We start from the raw sequence: 16386 nt of genomic DNA on the forward strand, positions 1-16386 counted from the left end.
ACTGATGCTGTAACCATGATAGTTTACAAATGGGTCCTGATAGGAGTAGACACTGAGTCTGGACTGGGCTTTGCTTATCTGACAGTAGATGCAAATGCTCAGAGTACTAAAGAAGAACTGGACACAGAAGATAATTATAACAGTTTGGGATGGTTGACCATGACCGAGGAATATACAGCTCATAGTGTCCAGCCAATGGGCAGAGAGATGTCCTCCTCAGAGTACTAGTTTAATAGAGAAGTGAGTGGGCAATGAAAACATTGGTTGTGTAGAATGGGAGGTAAACATCTGAATGTATGGCTTACGTTCATGAGCTCCTGAGAGTGCTCTCATTCATCATGAAGTGGAGCTAAAGGAGCGGCCCCACCAGGCAGAGTCCTCTTTTTTTTCTGGTGGATCTGGGGGAAAGGGGGTGGCAAAGGATGCGGGGCGACTCTGCAGTTCTTACCAAGTTACCAAGTTCTTATCTTTGCTTAATGACTGTACTTTTTCTTCTTCACATCACCTCAACTTTTTTCTTTTGTGCTTGATACACTGGTCATAGGACCAGGGCTGCAAATACAAAGTGCTGAAAACAGGGATGATTCCTTAGCAAGAAACTGTATTTTTAAGCTTGGGTTAGAATCCTAAGGGCCTGATGGGGTGGGTTGTACCTTCACCTTATCTGGCAAAATGGAGGTTAAGAGTGAATGCCACTCTATTGCTTGGTGGCAAGAATAGCCTAGTGGTTCTATATCTATATAACCTTTCCCCAACGGAATGGAGAGGACTGAGGGGGAGGTGGTACCTACTAGACTATTATTGCTGTTTGCAATCTAGGTCAGCACAGTAGCCGAACCTGATGTCTCTTCCAAAGTGGGGAGAGTTTGGGTATAAGTGGAGAGAAGGAGCAATAGTAGCTGAGGGTAAAGGAATGAATAAATGGGTTGGATAATGAGGGAAATCCAATGTTAACACCTCAAAAGGGGCTCAGAGTAAGATATCATCTCTTAGTTATACCAGATGCCTGGCTGAAACTGTGTTTGCCTACACCACTCCAGCTTTTGTGACCTCACAAGATTGGAAGCCTGTGAACATGAGTGGCCTTGCCTGGAAAGCATTTTCATATGAGATGATGATGGACTAGCGCAAATATTAATGACTGAATGGGATTCTAATGTGTCAGTATCTTTTGAGTTGTGTATCTTTTTGCTTTAAGGGGGTCTGTGGCCAGAGACCAAGGTGGGCTGTGAAATAATATAAAAAATATATATTGGTCTCTGACCCTGGTTGGTGGCACAGAGCTCCTGAAATCCTTGAAATTTCCAAGTGATTAGAGCATTGGGAGCATCTTGTGCTCTAATACTTGTTCTTTGACTCTGACTCCTGACACAGTGCCTACTACTTATACTTAACTTTTGTGTCTGTGATATTTTCACCATACTTCTTTTTTTTAATTTTTTTTTTTTTAGATTTTTATTTATTTATTAGAGGGGTGCCTGAGTGGCTCAGTCGGTTGGACCTCTGCCTTCAGCTCAGGTTGTGATCTCGGGGTCTTAGGACCAAGCCCCGCTTCAGGCTCTGCTTGGCAGGGGGCGGGGGGGGAGTCTGCTGCTCACTCTCCCTCTGTGCTTTCTCTCTCTCTTTTTCAAATAAATAAATAAAATCTTTAAAATAAAAAAAAGCGAGCATGAGTGGGGTGGGGGCAGTGATGGTGGTGGAAGGACAAAGGGAGAGGGAGAAGCAGATTTCCTGCTGAGCAGGGAGCTCGACACAGGGCTCGATCCCAGGACCCTGAGATCACGACCTGAGTTGAAGGCAGATGCTTAACTGACTGAGGTGCTACCCAGGAGCTACCCAGGAGCTACCCAGGTGCTCCTTACCATAGTTCTTACGGAGAAGTGAGATGGGCTGTGGGGCTGAATTGGGGGGTAGTCTTCAGGGACTGAACTCTTAACTTGTAGGGTCTGCTCTAATTCCCATTAATGTTGGAACTGCATTGTGGGACAGCCAGTTGGTGTTGGAGAATTGGTTGGTGTGTGGGGGGGAATCATACATCTGGTGTTAGGAGTATTGTATATATGAATAAAGGTAGGAAGAAATGGAATTTTTCCTAGACAGAAACCTATTTAGATTCTGTCTTTATGCTTCTCTGTTATCAGAAACTCTTTTCAAATTTTATTTGGTTATTCAAAATTTGATTGTCCATGGGTGCTAAGCTCTGTATCACATTATTCTGATTTTACACACACACACACACACACACACACACACACACACACACACACACACGCAGGAATTGGAGGACCAAATGTATCAAATTCTTGTTTTGCCAAGTGACACCATTAGAACCCCTATTCTCCAGTTATTTGTTGTCATGGTCATTTCATGACAGCACCAAAAAATTAGGAAGTACATAATTTTAGAAATAAGGACAATTCTGTAGATTAAATATATTTAGCTTTATGGTAAACTTGTAATCTTGTCCTTCCTATTTTCATTCCACTGTGGACTGGTAAAAACTTTATCATGGATCAGTATTGGGGAATCACTGCTATATTAGATTAAATTTCATATGTAGTTACTTCTGGTTTCTTTCTTATCTCTCTGTTTTCATTATGGTAACTTTAAGACTTGTTTGCATTTGTTTTTTTAGAATAGTTGTGAACAGATGAGTTCTTTAGATACAAAGAGGACATTAATTTATATTGAGTAACTCTAGGAAAGTCCGAACTTGGATGTGACTTGAGCTTTAACCTCTTTAGCTGCTGCTCTCTGTAAGTAACATGGGCAGAATGTTTTCACTGTTAGGTAACAGGTAGAGTCAGCCTTCATCCCTTCAAAGGTCCAGAGCTCACTACCAGTGACTTGTGGGACGTCAAGGAAAAATTGCATAGCTTTGTCAATACTTCATATTTCCTTTCTAAAGGGGCAGATAGGGGTTCCTGGGTGGCTTAGTTGGTTAAGTGTCTGCCTTCAGCTCAGGTCATGGTCCTGGAGTCCCGGGATCGAGCCCTGGGCCAGGCTCCCTGCTCAGCAGAGAGTCTCTTTCTCCCTCTCCCTCTGCTGCTCCCCCTGCTTGTGTGTGCTCTCTTTCTCTCTCAAATAGATAAAATCTTTAAAAAAAAAATAAAGGGGCAGTTAATTTGTAGTATCCTTCCTTTCTACGTTTATTGTGATACTGGTAAGGATAATGATACACTTTGGAAAACATTCTTAGGTTTTAGAAAGTGATAGGGAAGTTGATTTGAGGGCCTTTAAGTTCATTGCATATGTATGTATGTTTTTCTGAAAATGAACTCTCAACCTTCCATTGTATGTTGTGAAGAAAACTGTGAGAGGCAGAAACATAACATTGACATAATTTGATACTCTTTAGTTGGATAATCTAGCTGGAATGTGAAAAGAACTTTAATTGCTTTAAACCACAAGGTGGTGAACTGAAAAGGAGTCCTTTTAAAAACAGTACAGATGTGATTTCATTTCTACTAAGGTCCCTCATTTACCTCATTTATTTATTACTATCATCTATTACTATCAACCTTTATTTTCTACTTCCTCCATCCATTTTGTTGTGTCCGTGTTATTTTCACCATACTTCTTACAGAGAAGAAAGATTGGCTATATGGAACTGAGCATACAGTGCGTTTAGAAAGCTGGTTCACTCTGTGATCAAACCTAGGTAGGACTTCCTTCTCTTGGCCTCTAGGCTTCCATAAGGCAGAAGTCAGGGGAAACTCTTTGTGCTCTGGATGATACTACCCTGTTCCAAGTCAACACTTCAGAGTAAAGAACTGGAAAGATTCCCTGTGTCTTCATTCCTCTCACCCTCACATTCTCCCCACCAATCAGTATCTGCCATGAGACCATCAGCACCAGTCTCATGCCCTTGATTCTTGTTTACACCAGTCTCCACAAGAATCTCAGGACTTTGAGGTTATCTCTCCTCTCCCAGAGACAATCCCAAATCCTTGGCCCTCTTTTTGTCTTTAGCAGGCATCATTTTCTGACATGCTACATATTTTACTTTGTCTTCTTTTCAGTAGATTGTAAGTGTCACGAGGACATGGATTTTTGTTCATTGCTGTAGACAGTGATCAGCAGTAAGTACTCAAAATATTTGTTGAATGAATGTAGTAAATAATTGAATTAAAGTGTGTGGTTGTGTCTTCTGAGGAGGGAGAGGTCAAGACAAGTTCAAAGCAGTCTTTTCTCATTTGCTTCTCTAGTCTTTTATATATTTTATTAGAGGGTTTCTTTTCAAGGCACCTCATTTTCCATAGTAAACACTGTGAATGAATCAGGGTATTAGCTAATTAGTTGCATTTTAGCATCATCTTTTTCTTTTTAACAAAAAGAAAAATTCTAAATATAGGCACATTAAGTTACTACTAACTCTAGTTCTCATCTTACTCTGTGTGGGTTGTTTTGTTTGAGTGTACCAGAACTTTTCCATGCACAAATAATCTTTCATTTATTCTGATCATCTTTGTTTTTATAGGGCTTTGCAGCATCTCTTAGATATTTACTAAATATCAGTGAATAATCAGTTGCACACAGAGTGTCATGGCTTGCCGCTGTGGTTTGAGGAGTTTTTAGCCTGCACAACTTCATTCCAACCTGTACAGCAGCTACCTGTTTCTAGAGTTGGAATACTTCAAAAGACATTTCGTCTTTCACATACCTTATCTTTCCAGACTCTAGGAGAAACACTAATTTTATTCTTCAAAAGAAACAGACCTACTGGTAAATTCCTAAAGTACATTGGGGGTAAGGGGAATATGCTACCATGGTGTTTCCAGAATCTAACATATATTGTCCTTGGCTCGCATACTGCTGTTACAATGAACCTTTTCACTTCCAAAAGTCATTTCAAAGCATATACAATATGTTTTTCTTTCATCGCATTAAAGATTTAACATATTTCATCTTTATCCTGGTCTATCTGGGGAAGTGGTAAACAGAAGATGTGATCCCACGAAATCTTTCGCAATCTTCAAGGCATTTTTGGTTAGTTCAGAAGATACCTAAGAAGAAAACCTACAATGAGAGAGCCTTAAGAAATCTGAATTAATACATTATTTGCTGTAGATCGTTTAGGGTTGGTTGTTAACACAGGTCTACCCTGAATTATCTTGATATTTTACATGGAATCCAGCATAAGTTAACAATTTAAACTTCTTTTGGCACTGTGAGAGTGACTATCTTATCACACTTTACCTAGCACTAGTTATTGTTAAAAATTTTGTTTTTTATCATTTGGTAGAAGGAAAGTGTTTTGATTGCTTTTGTTTGTGCAGTCTCTTTGGTTAATAAACTTTACCTCCAGTGCTTGCCTTGCCCTGAGTGGCACTTAATTTTAGATGTTGGAACCACGTGGAAAGAAGAGCCACAGTGTGCTCTTTATATCCCTAAGGATTTTTACCTTCAGCCTTTTCCCTTTCTGATAAGATCTTGCTGGGTGTGGAAACAATAGTTACGGGATTAGGAATAAAACAAGGCTGTAACTGCAAAGAAAAGAAACCTAGGGTAATTAGCTTTGCTATGGACTCTCATACCCAAGCCCAAATCCCACTCCTCCCCAGTGAAATACGTAGTCAAGGGTTATCAAAGAGAATCAGTTGGTATGTCTTGCTGCGTTTATCTACGAATGCATTTTAAAAATCTCATTTTGGGGCGCCTGGCTGGCTTGCTCAATGGAGCATGCAGCTCTTGATCTCATAAGTATGAGTGCCATGTTGGGTGTAGAGATTACTTAAAAACAAAATCTTGGGGAAAAAAAACAAAAATCTTAATTCAAAAAGCATATATAAATTATGAGAGGGCATATATACTCATTTAAAAAGGGCAAAACAAATGTATTAAATAGAAATAAAAGCATCCATTTCTTCCTTTACCCTTTTATCCCACCCTCCTGTGGTACAAATAGGCATTTAAAAAAATTTATTTCAGTGAGAGAGATAGAGCGTGTGTGCGCACACCTGTGGCATTATGGGGGGCAGAGGAAGAGGGAGAGAGAAACCCAAGCAGACTCCCCACTGAGTGCAGAGCCAGATGCGAGGCTCGAGTTCAGGACGCTGAGACCAGACCCCAGCTGAAACCAAGAGTTAGATGCTCAACCAACGGAGCTACCCAGGCACCCCTGGAATTTTTTATTTTTATTTTTTTTTTTAAGAGAGAGTGTGTGTGTCAGGGGAGGAGCAGAGAGAGAAGGAGAGAATCCCGAGCAGACTCCATGTGTTGAGTGTGGAGCCCATGTGGGGCTAAATCGATCCCATGACCCTGAGATCACGACCTGAGCCAAAACCAAGAATCTGATGCTCAACCAACGGAGCCACCCAGGTGCCCCAGGAATTTACTTTATAGGAATTTCATCTTGATAGTGAATAAGATTTAGTAGCATCTCCGTGCCAGTGAGGCTTTAGTTTAAGGTCATTCTATAAACTCCAAGAGGGAGCATATAAACTCCAAAAATGTCTGTTTTGTTCATGTTTGCTTAGTGTGTTGCCTGGCAAATGGTAGGTGTCAAGTCTTTGTTGACAGATTTATTGTAGGGCAAGAAAAGGAAAAGAATTGAATCTTTTTTTTTTTTTTTTAAGATTTTATTTATTTATTTGACAGGGAACACAAGCAGGGGGAGTGGGAAAGGGAGAAGCAGGCTTCCCACTGAGCAGGGAGCCTGATGCGGGGCTTGATCCCAGGACCCTGAGATCATGACCTGAGCCGAAGGCAGTCGCTTAATCAACTGAGCCACCCAGGCGCCCCGAATTGAGAGAATCTTGACAGCATCCTCTGGCCACAGGCTTTGGGTTACTAGATTTCTGGACTAGTGCAGTGGTTCTCAGTGCTGACTGCACATTAGACTGTCACCTGGAAAGCTTTTACAGAATACCAATGCTTGGGCTCCACACTCCAGTGATTCTGATTTGATTGGTTTAGGGTGAGCCCCCAGCATCAGTATGTTAGAGTCTTATGATGCCTGCAGCAGTGATGGAGAACCACTGAACCACAGACAGTTGTTGCTTACTGAATGTTAATTGACATCTGTGGTTTCCTTAATTCTTTGAAAGTCCTTTATGCTTTGAAGGACACATTTTTATAGAAAATATTGTCCTTATGTTTCATTATATTAAAAATACTTTGCATTTCTTGATATACAACATATATATTCAGCACACGGATATTCAAAAACTTACTGGTATATTAAGATAATCATTTCTTCCTGATGCTAGAAAATACATTTCCTTCATCTTTGGTCCATGACATTTTGTATGGTATATTTTATTTTTTATTTATTTGAGAGAGAGAGAGAGAGAGTACATGAGAAGGGGGAGGGTCAGAGGGAGAAGCAGACCACCTGCTGAGCAGGGAGCCCGATGTGGGACTTGATCCCGGGACTGCAGGATCATGACCTGAGCTGAAGGCAGTCGCTTAACCAACTGAGCCACCCAGGCACCCCTGGTATATTTTATTTTTTAAAGGCCCTTCAGTCCTAATGGAATATGGGCATTTGACAGTAGAGAAAACACATCATATTAACAGTTTAGCAAAAATATGTGTATATATTTTTTAGAGATTTTATTTATTTGAGAGAGAGAATGAGAGAGAGCATGAGCGGGGGAGGGTCAGAGGGAGAAGCAGACTCCCTCCAGAGCAGGGAGCCCGATGCGGGAATTGTGGATCATGATCTGAGCTGAGGGCAGTCGCTTAACCAACTGAGCCACCCAGGTGCCCCAAAAATATTTTTGAAAAATATTTGAATTCTTACGCAGTATTCTCTTTTCGATGTCAAAGTGACTCGACTTGTTTATTCTGTAATATTCCAGTCATCAAAAATATTAAGATGTTCAGCTGATGCAAATAAAAAATAAAAGCAGTTTAAGTAACTACATCCTATCTAAATTATTAATTTCATGTTTGGGACAAAAACCAGAGGAACAGAATAGTTGATGCAACCTTTACTTTGCTATAAACCCTTTTTTTTTTTAAATGTGTGTATTCTTTACCTTTCTTCTTTCCTTGTCCTTCCCCAGCTTTTCCCCACAGAAGAAATTGTGTTATTTGTAACAAACTTAACTGCAGGAATAACTGTCAGAATAATTAGTGGTGATTAGCAGTTTTAAAGTTAAATCATAAATAGTGCAACATTAGTGAAGTGTGGTATAAATAAATTTGTAACAAAACTATGGGTTCCTCTTACACATTTTTATTTTTTACATATCTATTTTCAAAATCACTCTTACACCTGGCTTATATAATCAGAATCTTGGCAGATTGCTTCAGGAAAAGCATAACCAACCCTGAGCATAAGTATGGTTATTTGAAGAGATATTAGACTTTGTGCCAAGTTAAACTATGCAGATATTAAGGAATGATGGTTTACATTAATAATGAGAAATCCAACTAGTGCTTGGCTTTGATTAGACCGTCCTTTTCTACCAATAATGTAGGTGATAAGATAACTTGCTTTAATATCCATTCACTCCTAAAAATCTTTTTATTGACTTAAATAAAATATAAATAGTCTGATACAAAGACGTGAACCCAGTTGATATGCAGAAAATGCTTACTAATGATGATGGAAAATGCATAGCTTTCTGTATATTTTCATGTATAAGCAACAGCATTTGTTCTGGTATTGCTGAATTATTATTTTATTAGTATGCCATGATTTTGTACTGCTTGCTAAAACTTAAACTCTGTTCACTGGTTTGGAATTTGAAGGCCAGACACTAGGTTCTGAAATGGAGTTTACTGTTTCATAAATCAGTCCAAAAACAGTCTAGTACATTTGCATTTTCCACTATCTTTCTGAGGTATATTACTGATTAGGAATATAAGAGAACCATCTAGTTACTTTTTTTTTTTTTTGTCCAGTTCATAATTAAGTTGATTTGGTCAACATAGGGCATTCTGAAAACATTCTGTAGGAAGAATTCTAATCTCTTAGAAAAGTAATTGAATTAAAATTTTTTCTAGTCACATTCTTAGTTGTAGATAGATTTTATATGTGAGTTTATTTTTATATTTAGACAATATTTTCCCATGGTAGACTATTAAAACAGTACAGGAGCATATAAAGTGGAAAAATAACAGTTCCTTTGTTCCACCTAAGGAAAACCCACTGTTAACCGTTTCTTGGGTATACTTCTTGAAGTTCTACACACATCTTTTTTTTTCTTTGAAATGCACATGTGCCTGCACATACACGAAGCCGTACTGTGTGCCATCTGTAAATAAATGTGTTATTCTTGGGGCGCCTGGGTGGCTCAGTCAGTTGAGCGACTGCCTTCAGCTCGGGTCATGATCCTGGAGTCCCAGGATCGAGCCCCGCATCGCATCGGGCTCCCTGCTCAGTGGGGAGTCTGCTTCTCCCTTTCCCTCTGCTCCTAGCCGCTTTATTTATCTCAAATAAATAAAATCTTTAAAAAATGTGTTATTTTTTACTGGCTGCAGAGATTTCTATTGTATGGAACTTTATTATTATTTTTTTTTTTTAAAGATTTTATTTATTTATTTAAGAGAGAGAATGAGAGATAGAGAGCACGAGAGGGAAGAGGGTCAGAGGGAGAAGCAGACTCCCTGCCAAGCAGGGAGCCCGATGTGGGACTCGATCCCGGGACTCCAGGATCATGACCTGAGCCGAAGGCAGTCGCTTAACCGACTGAGCCACCCAGGAGCCCCTGTATGGAACTTTAATAAGGTATTTAAGTGATCCCATTTTAATAAACATTTAGATTTTATTTTATGATTTTGCTATTCCAGTAAATTCCTGGTAGATACCTCTTCATAATTATGTGGCCGTATATAGAATAGATCCGTAGAGGTATCACTGGGTAATTATAAAACATCAAATCTTGTGATATAGGTATGTACTTTAATAACTTGACCAAATGTTTGGTGGATTGCCTTGTTTTTGGAATCTTTCTCATAAAATTGGAATTCATAAGCAATATTTAGTTTACTACTTTTAAGTTAATGTAGGGGAGTAGTTCCAATTAATTAAGGTTTTACCTTGGGAAATGGATTGTGTCTGCATATATAATAGATAAATACTCAGAAAAAGTGACAGTGCTTGACCATCATTGTATTTCAATCCAGTAATAAGTTATTATATACATACTCATTTGTATGCTAAGCATTTGATATATATTCTTTTAATTTCCTGAGCAGTTGAGTGAGATCGGTACAGTGTTCTTATTTAATGTTAGAAGATTAGAGAGGTTGAATGCTTTGCCCAAGGCCTCAGACTGGCCACATGGAAACTATTCTTAAATTTAACTGTCCATTGAACACTACATCAGAAACTAATGATGTACTATATGTTGGCTAATTGAATTTAAATTAAAAAAATGTAACTGTAGGATTCCTATTTCCTGTTTTGTCATTGTATTCCTTCCAGTGAAGCAATATTTTCAGTCATTAAGAACCCAGTGAAAATATCATGGAAGAAAATAAAACCTGCCTCTAATTCTTGAAATGAAAGCTGCCATCTCCCTACCACCTCCAACTTTTTGGGTTCATATAAAAAGTGTTGTACAGTGTATTACAAATAAATAGAGCAAATTGAGAGAAAATTTAATTTGGAATCATATGCTTCATGCTATAATAAAATCTCGTTTATCCTAAAGATAATTTACCCAATATCTCTAGCCATCTCTCATTCAGCCAAAAAACAAATGCTTCCAGGAACCACCCAGGTGCCCCTGACCTTTGTTTTGTGAACAGGAATCCCTGTCTTGGGTTCCTGGGTGGCTCAGTCGGTTAACCGGCCAACTCTTGATTTTGGCTCAGGTCATCTCGATTGTGGGATCGAGCCTCTCGCCAGGCTCAATGCTGGAGATTCTCTCTCTCTCCCTCTGTCCTCCCCGCCATCCCCGAGCTCTCTCTCTAAAAAAAAAAAAAAACAAACGGACAAATTATGCTGGATAAATATGTAAAGCATTGACATACCTAAACTGTTGGATATATGTTCTTAACTTTTAACTTTTGTGAAGGGCCCTTTTCACTGAAGTATTGTTATTGTTGAAGTTCACAGCATAGTCTACTAGTGCTGCAGATTCTCAAAAATGAAAAAGATTGGTGATGACTCAAAAGTGTATACACGTGACTGGGCAAAAGAAAACCTCTGTATCTGTGTTGCTGTAGGACTTTTTTGCAATTAGCTTGCAGACCTTGATTCCCCTCCTCAGAGTGTTGTGATTGCTCTGTACATTCTATAAATTATTTACACCCTGATGGTACTAAATGACTATATTAATGGCACCTCTGAGTCCACATGATATCAAGAACTTTAATAATTCAATACTTATTACAGCTACATCCCTGTAAATTAGCATGCGTGGGAGCTGAGTTTATAACATTGAGATAAGACCTTCTCTGAGATCTTTACTCTCCAAGCATCATGTCCATAAATATTCAGATATTAGTGGTGTTTAAAAATAAAGGAAGGATTATTGACTGTTACAAAGCTAGACTCTTTTAGGTTTTGTTTATCAAGCATTAGATTACTTCAAGTTCTTAAGTACATTTTAGGGATATTCAAGTTGAAAATATTTGAAAGACGGTTCTCCATTTTCAGGACTTTTGCTTAAAAAAAAAACAAACCCAAAACCTGACAAACCAGCATTAGCTTATGCAAATTAAATGGAATTAATGATTTGCCACTGGGAGGAATGGTGAGAGACTTTAAGTATCCAAATTCTTAATCTAAGAGTTTTATTTATTTTTAAAAGATTTTATTTATTTGACAGAGAGACACAGCGAGAGAGGGAACACAAGCAGGGGGAGTGGGAGAGGGAGAAGCAGGCTTCCCGCAGAGCAGGGAGCCTGATGTGGGGCTCGATCCCAGCACCTTGGGATCATGACCTGAGCCGAAGGCAGATGCTTAACGACTGAGCCACCCAGGCGCCCCAGTCTAAGAGTTTTACATCTGATAGTCAAAGTCTTCCAGTCTTAGTCTTCTTCAGCCTTTTTGAAGTACTTTATTATTTTTTTATTTTTTATTTTTTATTTTTATTTTTTAAAGATTTTATTTATTAGAGAGTGAGAGAGCACGAGAAGGGGGGAGGGTTAGAGGGAGAAGCAGACTCCCTGCTGAGCGCAGGGAGCCTGATGCGGGACTCAATCCCGGGACTCCAGGATCATGACCTGAGCTGAAGGCATTCGCTTAACCAACTAAGCCCCCTAGGCACCCTTTACTTTTTATTTTTTAAAGATTTTATTTATTAGAGCACACATGAGAGACCACAAGCAGGGGGAGCAGCAGTTGGAGAGGGAGAAGCAGGCTCCCCACTGAGCAGGGAGCCTGACGAGGGGCTTGATCCCAGGACCTCTAGATCACACCCCGAGCCTGAAGGCAGACGCTTAACCGACTGAGCCACCCAGGCGCCCCTTGAAGTACTTAAAAAAGAAATGGGAAGGGCATGGTTATGGAAAGCAAGGGTGTGTCTGTGCACTCCCATATGCACATGTCATGATTAAATTCCAGAGGGAAATTTAGGTATAAAAGAATGCATACATTTCTAGGGAAGAGGGGGAATGGTTAAGTCAATGTTGAATCTATCTTTAGTTTTCCAGTGACTCTACCTGAGTACTTAAATACTGCTTTTCAAAAAGACAAAAATGTGGATGGAACTGGAGGGTGTTATGCTGAGTGAAATAAGTCAGTCAGAGAAAGACATGTATCATATGACCTCACTGATAGGAGGAATTCTTAATCTCAGGAAACAAACTGAGTGTTGCTGGAGTGGTGGGGGTGGGAGGGATGGGGTGGCTGAGTGATAGACATTGGGGAGGGTATGTGCTATGGTGAGCACTGTGAATTGTGCAAGACTGTTGAATCACAGATCTGTACTTCTGAAACAAATAATGCAACATATGTTGAGAAAAAAGAAAAAGAAGATAGCAGGAGGGGAAGAATGAAGGGGAGTAAGTCAGACGGGGAGATGAACCATGAGAGACAATGGACTCTGAAAAACAAACTGGGGGTTCTAGAGGGGAGGAGGGTAGGGGGATGGGTTAGCCTGGTGATGGGTATTAAAGAGGGCACATTCTGCGTGGAGCACTGGGTGTTATGCACAAACAATGAATCATGGAACACTACATCAAAAACTAATGATGTAATATATGGTGATTAACATAACAATAAAAAAATTAAAAAAAAGAAAAAAATGGCAAAAAGACAAAAAGGTTACTAAAATTGACAATTTGTAACCCTAGTACTTAGCATAGGGCCTGGCACATGGTTCAGTAAATGTTTATTGCATGACTACCTGATGATCAGATCAATCCATATAATTTTAGATACCTGATATTTTGATAACTCAAACAGCTATAAAGATTTATACTATAGTAGTCTCCCTTCCCCCATATTCACAAGAGATATATTCTGAGACTCCCAGTGGATGCCTGAAACTGTAGATAGCATTGAACCCTATATATACTATGTTTTTTCTTATACATACCTATGATAAAGTTTAATTTATAAATTAGACACCATATAAGACATTAACAGCAATAATAAACAATTATAACCATATATGGTAATAGTTATATGAAAGTGGTCTCTCTCTCAAAACACCTTACTGTACTCACCCTTCTTTTCTTGTGATGATGTGATGATGTGAAATGATCAAATGGCCATGTGATGAGATGAAGTAAAGTGAATGATGTAGGCATTGTGACCTAGTGTGAGGATCATCTGCTTCCAGAGCATGGTTGACTGAGCAATTGAAACCATAGAAAGCCAAACTGGATAAGGGGGAGTGTGGGAACTACCGTAGTTGCTTTCTACGATGGTGCTACTTTGGGAGTGTATTTTAGTTCACTGTTAGTGTTTTAAAATGCCACCTAATGTGGATTTGTCACAGAAGGGTCCAGAGAGCCTCATTATGGGGTTCTGACCTCTGAGGCATATATTCTTATTTTTTTTTGTCCATAATCAAAACTTTATTGAAAAACTGAGACCAGGGGTGCCTGGGTAGCTCAGTTGTTAAGCGTCTGCCTTCGGCTCAGGTCATGATCCCAGGGTCCTGGGATCAAGCCCTGCATCGCGCTCCCTGCTTCGCGGGAGGACTGCTGCTTCCTCTCCTATTCCCCCTGCTTGTGTTCCCTCTCTCACTGTATCTCTCTCTGTCAAATAAATAAAATCTAAAAAAAAAAACAGACCAAAATAGGAGATCACCATTGTGTACCTTACAAAATTAAACATAATTACATTATTTTGGTAGATTAACTGGAATTACTGAACTGATGAGGCTTTCTGCGATATGGTACAAATTCAGGAGGTTGTGTGGATCATTAGTGTTGCTTTCTTCTAAATGAAGAACACCCTTCTGTGAGTCTGACCTTTCCTCCTGTTGGCTGGCACAACACTGTTGAACAGCCTACTACACAAGTAACCACCATCTGAGCATGGCTGAAAACCGGGGTGATCTTGTAACAATGTGGACATTTTACATCCATAAAATAGGAATGTGGGCTTTGAACTGGCTGTTTCTTTTTATGTTTTTTCTTTTCCAAGGACAGGTATAGTAAATCTCTAGCCAAAAGCCTGTGTTAATCCTTTATCGAGCCGAGCCAGTCTGATCTCTGAGGCAACACCCCTAGCGAGCAGCACGCGATTGGGCTTGCAGCACTGGAGGCATATATTCTTAAGACAGCATTATCCTGTAGAGAGGCTCCAAAGTCTTTCCAGTACCCTTTGGGTTCTGTCAAAAAGCCTTTAGAGGGTCGCCTGGGTGGCTCAGTCGTTAAGCGTCTGCCTTCGGCTCAGGTCATGGTTCCAAGGTCCTGGGATCAAGCCTCGTATCAGGCTCTCTGCTCAGCGGAGAGCCGGCTTCTCCCTCTCCCACTCACCCTGCTTGTGTTCCCTCTCTCGCTGTGTCTCTCTCTGTCAAATAAATAAATAAAAATCTTTAAAAAAAGCAAAACAAAACCTTTAGAGGTTCTTCAAAGAGATAGAGAAAATCTTACCCTTTCCCCCAGTAGAGACAGTGGACAGTTTTCACTGATACTTAATACAAAGTAGGTTATACCATGTGTAAGTTAGGCTAACTTGATTGTTTTAGATTTCTTTAATAATAGTTTTCTTTAAAAGTGATTAGCTGGTCATTGACATCCATGAGAGAACTGTAGATGATTATGGTCAAGAGTTACATTGTCAGAGAGATTAGGGTTTGGGAGGGCATTAGAAGCACTGTTATGATTAAAATGAAAGCTCTTAATCTGTAAAAGGGAAAAAATGAAATTTTAGGAAGCATCAGCAATGGAATTAAATCATACTACGCTAGCCTGCTACACAGATGATAGTTGCCAGACCAGCCACCTTGGAGCAGAATGTGGACTGTTGAACTTAAATTACAAGAGCTGCATTTCTTCTTTAGTTGAAATGCCACAATAAGTCTCTTTTCACTTGTATAAAATCCATTGTTGTTTAGCAGCAAGTGTGAGTTGGATGAAAGCATCTGAATATAAGGTTTTTATGTGGAGCAAATTCCTATTTTTATCTCTAAAATTTCCCAGTGCATACCTCCTCCCTAGTCATGAGTTTTCTTGAGCTGATACCTGGTGCCAGGTGTCTTAGAATAAAGGTGTTAGAACTGTTGTGGAAAAGGGATGGTTTCATCTGCCTTTAGTTATCTTATGGTGTAAACTAAGCTAAATGAAAGTGGCTAAGTTTTACAGATGGACAGACATGAATCTGGCTGAGAGCAAACTGTTCTGCTCTGATAGACACATCACTCAGACCTGCGTGCATCTGTCAGCTGCTTGTGGCGCAGGGAGAGAGAGTGATCGTTATGTTTCTCTGCTGTGCCCCTATTGCTAGCCATATTGTAACGTGTAATACGTCTCTTGGGCAGACAGCTTGTGTGGGCTGGATTCCACTTTGGCCTTGTAAAGGTGCCAGGAAGCATCAAGGTGAATTTTTAAAGCCTATTTAAATATTTAGACCCATGACTAATTTCAGTGAAATCTCTGCTATATCTAACAAACTACTTGCTAGAAGTGAGATGGAATTTCAAGTTTATGGCTTCCTTACTTATTAGCTGTATGACCTTGGATTGACAAATTATTAATCTCTCTGCCTGTTTCTGTCTTAGGCAAGTGAGGACTGTAAAAGTATTTGCGTCATAAGGTAGTGTGTGGATTTAGGCAGTTAATATGTATAAAGTGCATAGGGGAGTGCCTGACCACCAATCATCATCATTAACATAATTTGGAGATGGATTTTTTTCTTCCCCAAAGCTAGATTGCTTTTTTTAGGAAGACCGTATCTCTTTCGAGGATATGGTCAACCTCAGTTCTAATATAGAAGCTCACTATCTTGACTTGTGAAATCGATCTTCTTTTATCTACTGCTAAAGTATAATGCAGTACATTACAGTATTACATAATACAATATAT

At 39.5% G+C, this 16386-nt stretch overlaps 2 protein-coding genes across 5 annotated transcripts in view; one reads left to right on the top strand and one right to left on the bottom strand.

The window, feature by feature from the left end:
- Positions 1 to 16386, top strand: part of LRIG2 (leucine rich repeats and immunoglobulin like domains 2) — a 64005-nt gene that overhangs the window by 14155 nt on the left and 33464 nt on the right. The window lies entirely within an intron of this gene.
- On the bottom strand, positions 14281 to 15812 carry LOC113914559 (40S ribosomal protein S27-like). The gene is made up of 2 exons (XM_035727411.1): positions 15730 to 15812; positions 14281 to 14533 (listed from the first exon to the last, which is right to left on the bottom strand). Exons 1-2 carry the CDS (start codon positions 15810 to 15812, stop codon positions 14281 to 14283), a joined length of 336 nt encoding a protein of 111 aa, XP_035583304.1.

Source organism: Zalophus californianus, chromosome 4, assembly GCF_009762305.2.
Source record: "Zalophus californianus isolate mZalCal1 chromosome 4, mZalCal1.pri.v2, whole genome shotgun sequence".
Taxonomy (NCBI): Eukaryota; Metazoa; Chordata; class Mammalia; order Carnivora; family Otariidae; genus Zalophus; species Zalophus californianus.

Excerpts from the sequence above, each read along its gene's own strand:
- LOC113914559 (XM_035727411.1), bottom strand. The coding sequence starts at position 15,812 with ATGGCTAGCAATAGGGGCACAGCAGAGAAACATAACGATCACTCTCTC. Across the intron at positions 14,534-15,729 it reads CAGCTGACAGATGCACGCAG|GCTTTTGGCTAGAGATTTAC; the intron begins GTCTGAGTGATG and ends GGATTAACACAG.